General features: G+C 49.6%; 2 protein-coding genes across 2 annotated transcripts in view; both read right to left on the bottom strand.

Annotated features, from left to right (window-relative positions):
• Positions 1 to 484: 484 nt before the first annotated feature.
• Positions 485 to 3,918, bottom strand: LOC122106642 (UDP-glucuronosyltransferase 2B15-like). Its single transcript, XM_042678059.1, has 2 exons — positions 3,665 to 3,918; positions 485 to 936 (listed from the first exon to the last, which is right to left on the bottom strand). The coding sequence occupies exons 1-2, from the start codon at positions 3,916 to 3,918 to the stop codon at positions 651 to 653; spliced, it is 540 nt and encodes a 179-aa protein (XP_042533993.1). The 3' UTR covers positions 485 to 650.
• Positions 3,919 to 6,684: 2,766 nt separating this feature from the next.
• The window catches only part of LOC122106852 (granulocyte-macrophage colony-stimulating factor receptor subunit alpha-like), a 9,474-nt gene continuing 4,657 nt past the window's right edge, over positions 6,685 to 11,501 (bottom strand). Inside the window, exons 7-12 of the mRNA XM_042678377.1 lie at positions 11,252 to 11,382; positions 10,310 to 10,342; positions 9,960 to 10,095; positions 9,631 to 9,736; positions 9,414 to 9,489; positions 6,685 to 8,023 (exon numbers count right to left, since the gene is read on the bottom strand). Coding sequence (XP_042534311.1) covers positions 7,931 to 8,023; positions 9,414 to 9,489; positions 9,631 to 9,736; positions 9,960 to 10,095; positions 10,310 to 10,342; positions 11,252 to 11,382 — 575 coding nt within the window. The 3' untranslated portion in view covers positions 6,685 to 7,930. The remainder of the gene's footprint in view (positions 8,024 to 9,413; positions 9,490 to 9,630; positions 9,737 to 9,959; positions 10,096 to 10,309; positions 10,343 to 11,251; positions 11,383 to 11,501) is intronic.

The raw sequence follows: 11,501 nt of genomic DNA, 5'->3' as shown, positions 1-11,501 counted from the left end.
ATAATCATGTCTCACTGACAATGAATAATGCACACCTTCTAACTTTTCTACCCACACCAGGCCTTTTAAGTAAATTTTCACTTCCTTTGTAGTTGGCTATCTTCACGAAGATTGCAGTTCCCTTTAATTCTCCCTGCTTCACTTCCTCTCACTCACTCTTCATGTTTAGAAACTCTTGGTTAGCTTTGAGTTAGCAGAAGTTTACTTCAGTTATTGTCAACTCTCTCCCATATGTCAGTAGTCCGAATAAAATGTTACCTCTTTTAACCTATCTCTCTCTTTTACTTTGGACAGACACGCAAAGAGTTCATTTCATTTTGTCTTACTAACATATTCCTTTTCTGAAAATGCCCATAAAACTTTGGATTTTATGCTTCTCTCAAACTAACAGACTCAAATTTCCATACGTCCCAGTTGATTCAGTTATACTATCTACATAAATCAGTGACATGGAACTTGTTGAGGAACTCTGACATTAGAATTGTACATTGCTTCATTTTTAATCAAGAGTAAGGTCCATTTGAAAATACAAAAGGCATAGGTTTAGGTAAAATGTGGAAGAGAATCTCTCCCAGTTTGATTGTGCTAAAAATCACTAGGATGTTCTTCCTTAACAGGCTTTTAGTCCATTCCCTGAGGTGTTGAAAGCTCTACTCCCTCTTTTTCTTCTTGCCCATCTTCAAAGCCTTTTGGTAAACAAGCAAGCAATATTTTAAGACAAGGAAAGTAACAGTGGCCACACAGGCCAGTAGGAATCCGATGACATCCAGAGAGTGGTACTGGTACCAGGCCCAGGCGAGGTTGTGGGAAAGTGGCCTCAGATGCTTGGCTCCTTTGTGGCGCATGACAAATTCAATCCAGAAGACAGCTCGATCCAGTGGCTTCATAGGCTGATCATGGTGAATGGTTGACAACCACATAGCATTCTTTTTGTAGCTAAAGGCAAATCCAATTGATGTAAGTATATCAAATGAACTAGAAAATACAGATATTGAAATTTTCTGCAAATGATTCTAAAAAATTTTGAGAGAAAAGAGAATGTTTCCTTCTGCTGTATTTTTAGACATGTTAGTGTAAAAGGCAAGAGCTTCTTAATGACCGTGGATTTAACCATTTAGAAAAATATTGTTAACACAAGAATTTCTGAAGACAAAAGTAGAATCATTGAAAAAATCAACAGCAATATAAATGCCTAATTATTAATGCATCTGTTGTTCAAAGTTTAGAATTGTGTCATAATTTAGAGATAGATAGGTAATTTAATTAAGAAATTTTTCCCCTAATGGCTTTCTTTATCATTTATTGTTGCTTAATTATTATTTAACTACAAAATTCCCTGCCTCCTTTGTTTTGTTCTGGTCTTAGGGATTCACACTCCCCTTGAGCTTTCTTTGCTCAGGGGAAGAACTGTACCACTTGACACACACATCCAGTTCTGGCTCTTTGAATGTTAAGTTGCGATCAGAGTCTGAGGGACTTTTCTGCCTGGCTTGATCTCAAACCACAATTCTCAGATCTCAGCCTCTGGAATCACAGCTAGAATCACAGGCATCAGCCATTGGCTGTCATCTAGCCTTCCTTTTATTTCTTGAACTTTCACTTACTTGTTCCACTATTACTCTATGACTTGCCTTTTCCTTATATGAGCCTCTTTTGAAATGTTTCAGTTTTTATTTGTTTGCTGTTATACAACGAAAAGATAGGAAGTGGAAAAATAGAAATAATTGAGTTCTTGAATTATAATTATGAGAAGTAATGTACTCATATTTAGAATGATTTTAATTATTCAGCTTTTCAGATAGACAATCAAAGACATTTGCTAACATTGCTGTTATTTTTTTTGTTAGTATTATGATGTTAGATCTAATAAGAGGGTGCTCTGGTTTCTTTGAGACATTATAGGTACATAGGATTTGTGTTGAAATGATTCTTTCCAGTATGTAAGATGAAAATGGGCATGAGAGGAGAATGATTATTAAGGTGTTATAGAAGGAGAGTATTGCAATGGCAAGTAAAGTGACTTGTATCTCTATTTTTTAAAAAAGAACTCACTGATATGGGTGAGCTTCAGCCAGGACTAGTGGTGATCCTTTTTGTAATACAGCAGGCAAAAATTAAAAGGAAATGCATCAAAAAATGAATGAAATGTGTGTTACATCCTAAGATTTAGCATGTATTATCTAGTTAAGTAATTTTCTGTATCTCTCAGTATCAACATTGTATCTGTTCAAAATTTAATAAGAACAGTAAGTGAGAGATGTATTTTATAGCAAATAAAAATATAAAAATACACTGCCTTTCAAAAGAAAAGAAGATAAAATATGGCTCACAAAGTATATGTTGTGTTGCCCGACAGCTGTAGGAAAATGGAAGTCAGAGCTAGATGCTGATGGCTCCTGCCTGTAAACTTGTCTACCCCAGGAGGCTGAGGTCCTGACAGTCACAGCTCAAAACTGGAAAAAGTCTCCAGAATTTACCTCAAATAACCAGCAAAGAATAAAGTCAGAGTCATAGCTTAAGTCACAGAATGCCCTTAAGAAAGCTAAACATCTGAATATTAAGCTCTGAGTTCAGACCTAGTACCCCCCAAAAAGATCAAGTAACACAGCTTTTACAATGTGTCTGCTGTACTATCATATCCAATACAATTAAAATACACTGCATTATTTTTACAGTTATGGTGAAAGGGGAGAATTATATACAGAATATTACTGAGTATAAGAGGAAAATGATAATAGTATAAATGAAATTAATCTATTTATTGAAATAATTTGAGTAACAAGTCATTCTTGCTCCAGATATTTTAGATATCATGCAGTTACATTTCACTTGTACTTCTGAAGGTAATTTCTTTTTTATTTTTTTTTTGTTCTGAATAAAATAATCATAGTCCCTTTGTATCTAAGAATATGCATACATTTCAAAAAAAAATGTTCTATTTTCCTACCAGGATGAATCAGGTAATTTAAAAGCTGTAGTTAGTTAACAGTGATAGAATCTAAGCATTAACATAGATATTTGAGGAAGCATTTATACTAGGAATGTGATATTTGATTATTGTCTTGCTGTTTAGTAATACAAACCATTTAGACTGTTTTGAAGAAACAACAAAAACTAGAAACTGAAATGACAGATATTTTCATGTGGTTCACAAGAGTAAAATTTCAACCACCCCCACATCATACTCTATTTTTCAAACACACTGAATTTTTATGTTATAAATAGTTACCAGTGAGATCTTAGGTGGAAAGAAAGTTATAACTGAATGGGTTAGTTAGTGTTATTTGTGGAAACGTTCATATGCCTCTGATTCATTGCTTTCCTAATCTTCCTTGTAATCATCTATTGTCATTCTTCGTGATACCTTTCAGTCCCCTTTGCCTTTTTAGAACTTTGTACTATTCTCAAGGTTATGATAATTCCTTTGCACTGAAATCATTGGGGGAACAAAACAAGTTTTGGTTGGAAATGAAAGTGGATCTGTGGAATCTCAGCATTCCAAATGTTGAAGGATAATGACCACAAGTTTGAGGCACTCCTGGCCTGTATAGCATAAAAAGGTTGCAACACAGACACTGACACAGACACAGAGACACAGACACACACAGACACAGACACAGACACACAGACACACACACACATACACACACAAGATCATACTCACACAGGGTTGTTAAGGACTTCTTCCAGTGCTCTGAGCAAGTCTTTCCTTGATATTGCTCTTATATCCAGTTGAACAGCTGCTCCTTTGGCCACCATGTGAGCAATGTTATCATGTTGTTCCCCAAACAAAGGAATGCCCACCATGGGAATCCCATGATGGATCGCCTCATAGATGCCGTTAGCTCCACCATGAGTGATGAAAGCTTTTGTTTTGGGATGGCCTAGGATTAGGGGCATTTCAATATAATTGTTCATTAAAAGTCTTAGACATGAAGTGAGAAATGTATAACGTGAGCATGTGAAAGATACAGTTTTTCCCAAATAACAATTATTGAACCAATGAAGTTACATTTACATTGCCTTCATGTCTCACCCATTAGGACCACCTAATCCACTTGAGAGGTAAGTGAAAAATCTTATGATCGGTGCCTTAGGTTTTATATGACTTGAGATGTGAAAAGCAATATACCATTTCCTATTGATAGATAGAATACACATAATGTATAATAGAGAGCAAATTCTGAAGCAAGAATATGGTTATATCCCATTGTAACAATGGGATGTACAAGATATTATGTTGAGAAACGAACTTTACAATTTAGGCCAGGACTGGGGGGGTGGTAAGAGAGAGGGCGTGGAGGGGCGTGGAGGGGCGTGGCCTAGTGCGGGCGAATGGAGTGGAGGGGAGACTGAAGGGCGTGGCTTAGATAGGGCAAATGGAGTGGAGTCTAGGATGGGGGGTGTGGTTTAGCGCAGGCAAATGGAGTGGAGGCTTGGAGAGCGTAGCTTGCAGTGGGGAAGCCTCATTTGCATAATGCTGGGGAACGCAGCCTATCAGGGTAGCAATGCCCTTGGGGGCATGGCCTGGCAGCTGAGTGAGGCTGCTGTGTGCGTGGCCTGGCCTCTCTGTGAAGCAGTTAGGGACGTGGCCTGGCCTCTGCGCTCTGCCCTTGTGGGCGTGGCCTGGCCTCTGGGCTCTGCCCTTGTGGGTGTGGCCTGGCCTATGGGTGCAGCGCTTGTGGGCGTGGCCTGGCCTCTGTGCTCTGCCCTTGTGGGTGTGGCCTGGCCTCTGCGCTCTGCCCTTGTGGGCGTGGCCTGGCCTCTGCGCTCTGCCCTTGTGGGTGTGGCCTGGCCTATGGGTGCAGCGCTTGTGGGCGTGGCCTGGCCTCTGCGCTCTGCCCTTGTGGGTGTGGCCTGGCCTATGGGTGCAGCCCTTGTGGGCGTGGCCTGGCCTATTCGTGCAGCGCTCGTGGGTGTGGTCTGGACTCTAGGGGTTGTGGGCGTGGCCTGGCCTGTGTGTGCGGCCGTGCGTGGCGTGCGTGGGGGGCGTGGACCCGCTCACCGTCTGCGCATGCCCGTCCCCGTGCAGGCAGCACACGCGCCCCGCGGCCCGCGCATGTCCCAGGTCAGCAGCCGCGCCTCAGGCTCCACGCGCAGGTTTTGGATCACAGGTCCTGCGGGGGCGTGGCCGGAAGTCAGGAGGCGGGGCCTGCGGGACCTGAAGCCGCAGCCAGGGGATGACTCGGCACAGCACCCACTTCCGGTTGAAACACAGCCCAGCACCCACTTCCGAGCAGGACTCGGCCCAGCACCTAGTTCTGGGAGGACTTGGCCCAGCACTCACTTCCGATTGGAAGACTTGGCACAGCATCAACTTCTGGGTGAAACACAGCCCAGCACCCACTTCCAGTTGGAGGACTCGGCCCAGCACCCACTTCCGGGTGAAACAGCATAGCACTTCCGGTCAAAACAATCAGCACAGCACTCTCTTCCAGTGTGTCACAGTACTCACTTCCGGTTGGAAGACTCAGCAGAGCACCCACTCCTGGTTAAAACAGCACAGCACCCACTTCCGGTCAAAACAGCACAGCACACATTTCCAGTTGGAGTACTCAGCACAGCACTCACGTCCGGTTGGAAGACTCGGCACAGCACCCACTTCCGGTTGGAGGACTCGGCCCAGCACCCACTTCTGGTTGAAACAGCACAGTACCCACTTCCGGCCAAAACACAGCCCAGCACCCACTTCCGGTTGAAACATACAACACAGCACCCACTTCCAGGCAAGGAGGACTCGGCCCAGCACCCACTTCCGGTCAAACAGCCCAGCACACACTTCCGGTTGGAGGACTCGGCCCAGCACTCACCTGCGTCCCCCGGGGTCGGGGTCAGGGTGCGCGGCGCGCTCTGGGCCCCTAGCAGCGGCGAGAGCAGATGTTTATTACGCGTCGTGACGCGAGTGATACATCACCTGACATGACATTAATTTAATTGGATCTTTGATTCCACTTTATTTCCTTGGATTCGGTTTTATTCCCCCACTATGTCTGTCTGTCTGTCCCTCTGTCTGTCTGTCTGTCTCTGTCTGTCTCTGTGTCTGTGTCTGTCTTGTCTCCCTGTCTGTCTGTGTCTGTCTATGTGTCCGTCTGTCTGTCTGTGTCTGTCTGTGTCTGTCTTGTCTCCCTGTCTGTCTGTCTGTGTCTGTCTGTCTATGTGTCCATCTGTCTGTCTGTGTCTGTCTGTCTCTGTCTGTCTGTCTGTCTCTGTCTGTGTCTGTCTGTCTGTGTCTTTCTGTGTCTGTCTGTCTGTCTGTGACTGTCTGTGTCTGTCTGTCTGTCTCTGTCTGTCTCTGTCTGTCTGTGTCTGTGTCTGTCTGTCTGTCTCTGTGTCTGTCTGTCTGTGTCTGTCTGTATCTGTCTGTCTGTGTCTGTCTGTCTGTGTCTGTCTGTCTGTCTCTCTGTCTGACTCTGTAGTCCGTCTGTCTGTCTGTGTCTGTCTGTGTCTGTCTGTGTGTCTCTGTCTGCCTATGTCTGTCTGTCTCTGTGTCCATCTGTCTGTCTGTGTCTGTCTGTCTGTCTCTCTGTGTCTGTCTGTGTCTGTCTGTCTGTCTATGTCTGTCTGTGTCTGTCTGTCTGTGTCTGTCTGCCTGTCTCTGTCTGTCTCTGTGTCCGTCTATCCGTCTGTGTCTGTCTGTCTTTGTCTGTCTGTGTCTGTCTGTCTGTATCTGTCTGTCTCTCTCTGTCTCTGTCTGTCTGTCTGTCTCTGTATCCATCCATCTGTCTGTCCCCTCCCCTCCCCCCAGGCCCTGGGCCTCTCGGGCCGCAGCTGGGCAGGAAGTGGCACTGGGCGGGGTTGGCCGGGGTCAGGGCTGCGGCCTCAGCTTCCCCCCGGGCGCCACGGCAACGCTTCCTGCCGAGGGGGGGGAGCGAGAAGGAGACAGAGCGAGTGAGCCGGGCCCAGCACCCCCCCCCCCCCGCCCTAGCCACAGACAGAGACCAAGGCCCCAGCACCGCCTGGTGCTGGGTGCTGGGTGCTCAGTGCTGGGTGCTCGGTGCTCAGTGCTCCATGCACACTGCTGGGTGCTGGGTGCTGAATTTCAGGGTGCTGGGTGCTGGAGACTCAGTGTTCACTGCTCAGTCCTGGGTGCTCAGTATCAGGGTGCTCAGTGCTCAGTGCTCAGTGTTCACTGCTGGGTTCTGGGTTCTGGGTGCTCAGTATCCAGGTGCTGGATGCTTGAGGCTCAATGCTATGGGCTGGGTGCTCAGTGCTCAGTGCTCCATGCACAGTGCTCAGTGCTCTGTACTCAGTATCCAGGTCATGGGTGCTCAGTGCTCACTGCTGGGTGCTGGGTGCTCAGTGCTCACTTGTGGGTACTCAGTGCTCCATGCACACAGGATGCTCAGTGCTCAGTACTCAATATCAGAGTGCTGGGTGCTGGGTGCTGGGTGCTCAGTATCCACGTGCTGGATGCTTGAGGCTCAATGCTATGGGCTGGGTGCTGGATGCTCAATGCTCAATATCAGAGTGCTGGGTGCTCAGTACTCACTGCTGGGTGCTCATTGTTTACTGTTGGATGCTCAGTGCTCAGTGCTCAATATCAGAGTGCTGGGTGCTCAGCGTTCACTATTGGGTGCTGGGTGCTCAGTATCCAGGTGCTAGGTGCTCAGCATTCACTGCTGGGTGCTGGGTGCTCAGTATCCAGGTGCTGGGTGCTCAGTGTTCATTGCTGGGTGCTGGTTGCTTAGTGCTCAGTGCTCACTGCTGGGTGTTCAGTGCTCAGTGCTCACTGCTGGGTGCTGGGTGCTAGGTGCTCAGTATCAGGGTGCTGGGTGCTGGGTGCTCAGTGTTCACGGCTGCGTGCTGGCTGCTTGAGGCTCAATGCTACGGGCTGGGTGCTGGGTGCTCAGTGCTCACTGCTGGATGCTCAGTATCCAGGTGCTGGGTGCTCAATGCTCACTGCTGGGTGCTCAGTGCTGGGTGCTCAGTATCAGGGTGCTGGGTGCTGGGTGCTCAGTTCTGGCCTGGGCGATGGCTCCTCTTGCTCAGCCTGGCCTGGCGCCAACACCACAGCCCAGATGACCTGGCGGGGGGGGAGGACGGGGTCAGAGGGCGTGAACCCTGGAGCAGGGGGATGCTGTCTGTCTGTCCGTCCGTCTCTGCTCAGTCTGTCTGTCTGTCCACCTGGCTGTCCATCTGCTTCTCCTGTCCGTCCATCCATCCATCCGTCCATCCCTGGTCTGTCTGTCTGTCTGTCTGTCCCTCTGTCTGTCCATGTGTTCATGTGTCATCTGTTTGTCTGTCTGCCTCTCAGTCTCTGTCTGTCTGTCGGTCTGTGTGTCTGTCTCTCAGTCTGTCATCCTGTCTGTCTGTCTGTCTGTCCGGCTCCTCTTGGTCTGTCTGTCCAACTGGCTGTCCATCTGCTTCTCCTGTCATTCTGTCTGTCTGTCTGTCCTGTCTTGGTCATCTGTCCATCCCTGGTCTGTCTGTCTGTCTGTCTGTCCCTCGGCCTCTGCATCTGTCTGTCTGTCTGTCTACAGGTCTGTCAGTGTCTGGGCCCTGGGCCGTCCATGTGTCCATCTGTCTGTGTGTCCACAAGTCATCTGTCTGTCTATCTGTGTCTGTCTGTCTGTGTCTGTGTCTGTCTGTGTCTGTCTGTCTGTCTGTGTCTGTCTGTGTCTGTCTGTGTCTGTGTCTGTCTGTCTGTCTGTCTGTCTCTGTCTGTCTGTCTCTGTCTGTGTCTGTCTGTCTGTGTCTGTCTGTGTCTGTGTCTGTCTGTGTCTGTCTGTCTGTGTCTGTGTCTGTCTGTGTCTGTTTGTCTGTCTGTCTCACCCTATACATGTGTCCCTCTGTCTCTCTGTCTTGATGTCTGTCTGTCTGTCTGTCTGAGTCTATCCATGAGCCTGTCTGTCTGTCCGAGTCTCTGTCCGTGTGTCTGTCTGTCTGTCTGTGAGTTTGTCTGTCTGTCTCAGTTTACCCGTGTGTCTGTCCGTGTCTGTCTGTATCTCTGTCTCTGTGTCTGTCTGTCTGTCCGACTCCTCTCTGTCTGTCTCTTGTCTCTGTCTGTCTGTCTGTCTGTGTCTGTCTGTCTGTGTCTGTCTGTCTGTGTCTGTCTGTCTGTGTCTGTCTGTGTCTGTCTTTCTGTCTGTGTCTCTGTCTCTCTGTCTGTGTCTATCTCTGTCTGTCTGTCTCTGTCTGTCTGTCTCTCTGTCTGTCCGTTTGTCTGTCTGTCTCTGTCTGTCTCTGTCTGTGTCTGTCTGTCTCTGTCTGTCTGTCTCTCTGTCTGTCTGTCTCTCTGTCTGTCTGTCTCTCTGTCTGTCCATTTGTCTGTCTGTCTGTCTCTGTCTGTCTCTCTCTGTCTCTGTCTGTCTGTGTCTGTGTCTGTCTGTGTCTGTGTCTGTCTGTCTGTGTCTGTCTGTCTGTGTCTGTCTGTCTGTGTCTGTCTGTCTGTCTCTCTGTCCGTCTGTACCCACCTGGTGTGGGGCGTGGTCGCTGATCTTGTCCCGGATTCGGGGGACAGGGCCGCACAGCCCAGCCCAGTGGAGGAGCCTGTGGGGAGGAGGAGGAGGAGGAGGAAGGAGCGTCCGTGCCTCAGTTTCCCCTCTGGGATTTCCAACCTCTTCCCTTGGGTTCGATTTCTCCCCCCGCCCCACCCCCCCCCAGGGTCACGGGTTCAAATCCAGCCCTCACCTCCCGCAGGCCCAGCCCAGGCCCAACGCACACAGCAGTGACCCCAGGCCGGCTAGCAGTGGGGTCACGACCTGGCCCAGGCGGGGAGCCGGTGTGACCTCTGACCCTGAGGAAGGGGGGACACAGGAGGGGAAACTGAGGCACCACCCACCCCCGAACTTCCTTCCCCTTCCCAGAGGAGCTAGGAAATCCCAGAGGGTAAACTGAAGCATGGAATCACCCACCCAGCACCCAGGCCCTGAGGGCTCGGAGAACCCTCCTAGGCCACAAGGCGCTCGACCACCCGAACCAGGACTGCCATCATGTCTTTTGCCATCCACTCAACGCACCAAACTCCAAGGGTCGACTCCAGACCCCCCAGCTGCCCACCCGGACATCCCCGGCCCGGACGCGTAAGACCTGACAGGGCCGGGGCTCCGGGCTGGGCAGGGTGTAAGCGTTGGAGAAGGTTCCAGAAACTTCGATCTGGGTGATGAAAACAAAGAGGGGAAACTGAGTCACAAGAGATCACCCAGCAACCCAGCAACACACCAACACCACGATGGAGGGGAACGGGACGTGGACCAAGCAGTCAAAGACCACAGGAAGGGGAGAACAGAAAGCTCCGGAAGGGCCGGGAGTGAGTTCGAGACTCAGGGGCCGACATATTGGACGGGGAAGAGGGGAGGGGAGGACTCACAGGAAGATCCGGGGTCCCAGGGCGACGGTCACACTAGAACAAGGAAGCCATGGTTAGGTGTGCGAATGATGGGTGGATGGATGGGTGGATGGATGGATGGGTGGGTGGATGGATGGATGGGTGGATGGATGGATGGGTAGATGGATGGGTGAGTGGATGGATGGATGGGTGGGTGGATGGATGGATGCATGAATGGATGGATGGGTGGATGGATGGATGGGTGGATGGGTGGATGGATGGATGGGTGAGTTGATCGGCGGGTGGATGGATGAGTAGATGGAAGAATGGGTGGATGGATGGGTGGATGGATGGGTGGGTGGATGGATGGATGGATGGATGGGTGGATGGATGGGTGGATGGATGAGTAGATGGAAGAATGGGTGGATGGATGGGTGGATGGATGGGTGGGTGGATGGATGGATGGATGGATGGGTGGATGGATGGGTGGATGGATGAGTAGATGGAAGAATGGGTGGATGGATGGGTGGATGGATGGGTGGGTGGATGGATGGATGTATGGATGTGTGGGTGGATGGATGGATGGGTGGATGGATGGGTGAGTGAGTGGAAAGATGGATGGATGGGTGGATGGGTGGATGGGTGAGTGGATGGATGGATGGGTGTATGGATGGATGGATGGATGGATGGGTGGATGGATGGATGGATGGGTGGATGGATAGATGGATGGGTGGATGGATAGATGGATGGGTGGATGGATGGAGGGGTGGATGGATGGATGGGTGGGTGGATGGATGGATGGGTGGATGGATGGGTGGATGGATGGATGGATGGGTGGATGGATGGATAGATGGATGGGTGGATGGGTGGATGGATGGATGGATGGATGGATGGATGGATGGATGGGTGGGTGGATGGATGGATGGATGGATGGATGGATGGGTGGGTGGATGGATGGATGGATGGATGGATGGATGGACTCACCCGTGTCAGGCTCAGCTGGTAATGGAAGTCTGGGTCTTTCAGGTTCTGCCAGGTTCGAGGCCGGGTCCAGGCAATGGTGCAGCGCGTGGGGTCACAGGTCACGGTGATGTTGTCCGGCGGTTCGAACCGTTCTGTCCCCCACCCCCACCCCAAGGCGAAGAGCACTGTGTAAGGAGTCTCCACCCCCTTGGCCTGCTGGGTGGTTTGACTGGGGTGGATGGGGGGGCCTCGAAACTACCACTTCACCCTC

Source organism: Dipodomys spectabilis, unplaced genomic scaffold (assembly GCF_019054845.1).
Source record: "Dipodomys spectabilis isolate Male_0828 unplaced genomic scaffold, ASM1905484v1 ptg000043l, whole genome shotgun sequence".
NCBI lineage: Eukaryota > Metazoa > Chordata > Mammalia > Rodentia > Heteromyidae > Dipodomys > Dipodomys spectabilis.
Note: the sequence above shows the minus strand (reverse complement) of the source record. Positions and strands in the feature narration are given on the sequence as shown.

What these genes read in the sequence shown, in the direction of transcription:
- LOC122106642 (XM_042678059.1), bottom strand. Translation starts at nt 3,918, where the DNA reads ATGAACAATTATATTGAAATGCCCCTAATCCTAGGCCATCCCAAAACA. An exon ending in GAAGTCCTTAACAACCCTGT is followed by an intron (nt 937 to 3,664) that starts GTGAGTATGATC and finishes ATTTGCCTTTAG; the next exon opens with CTACAAAAAGAATGCTATGT.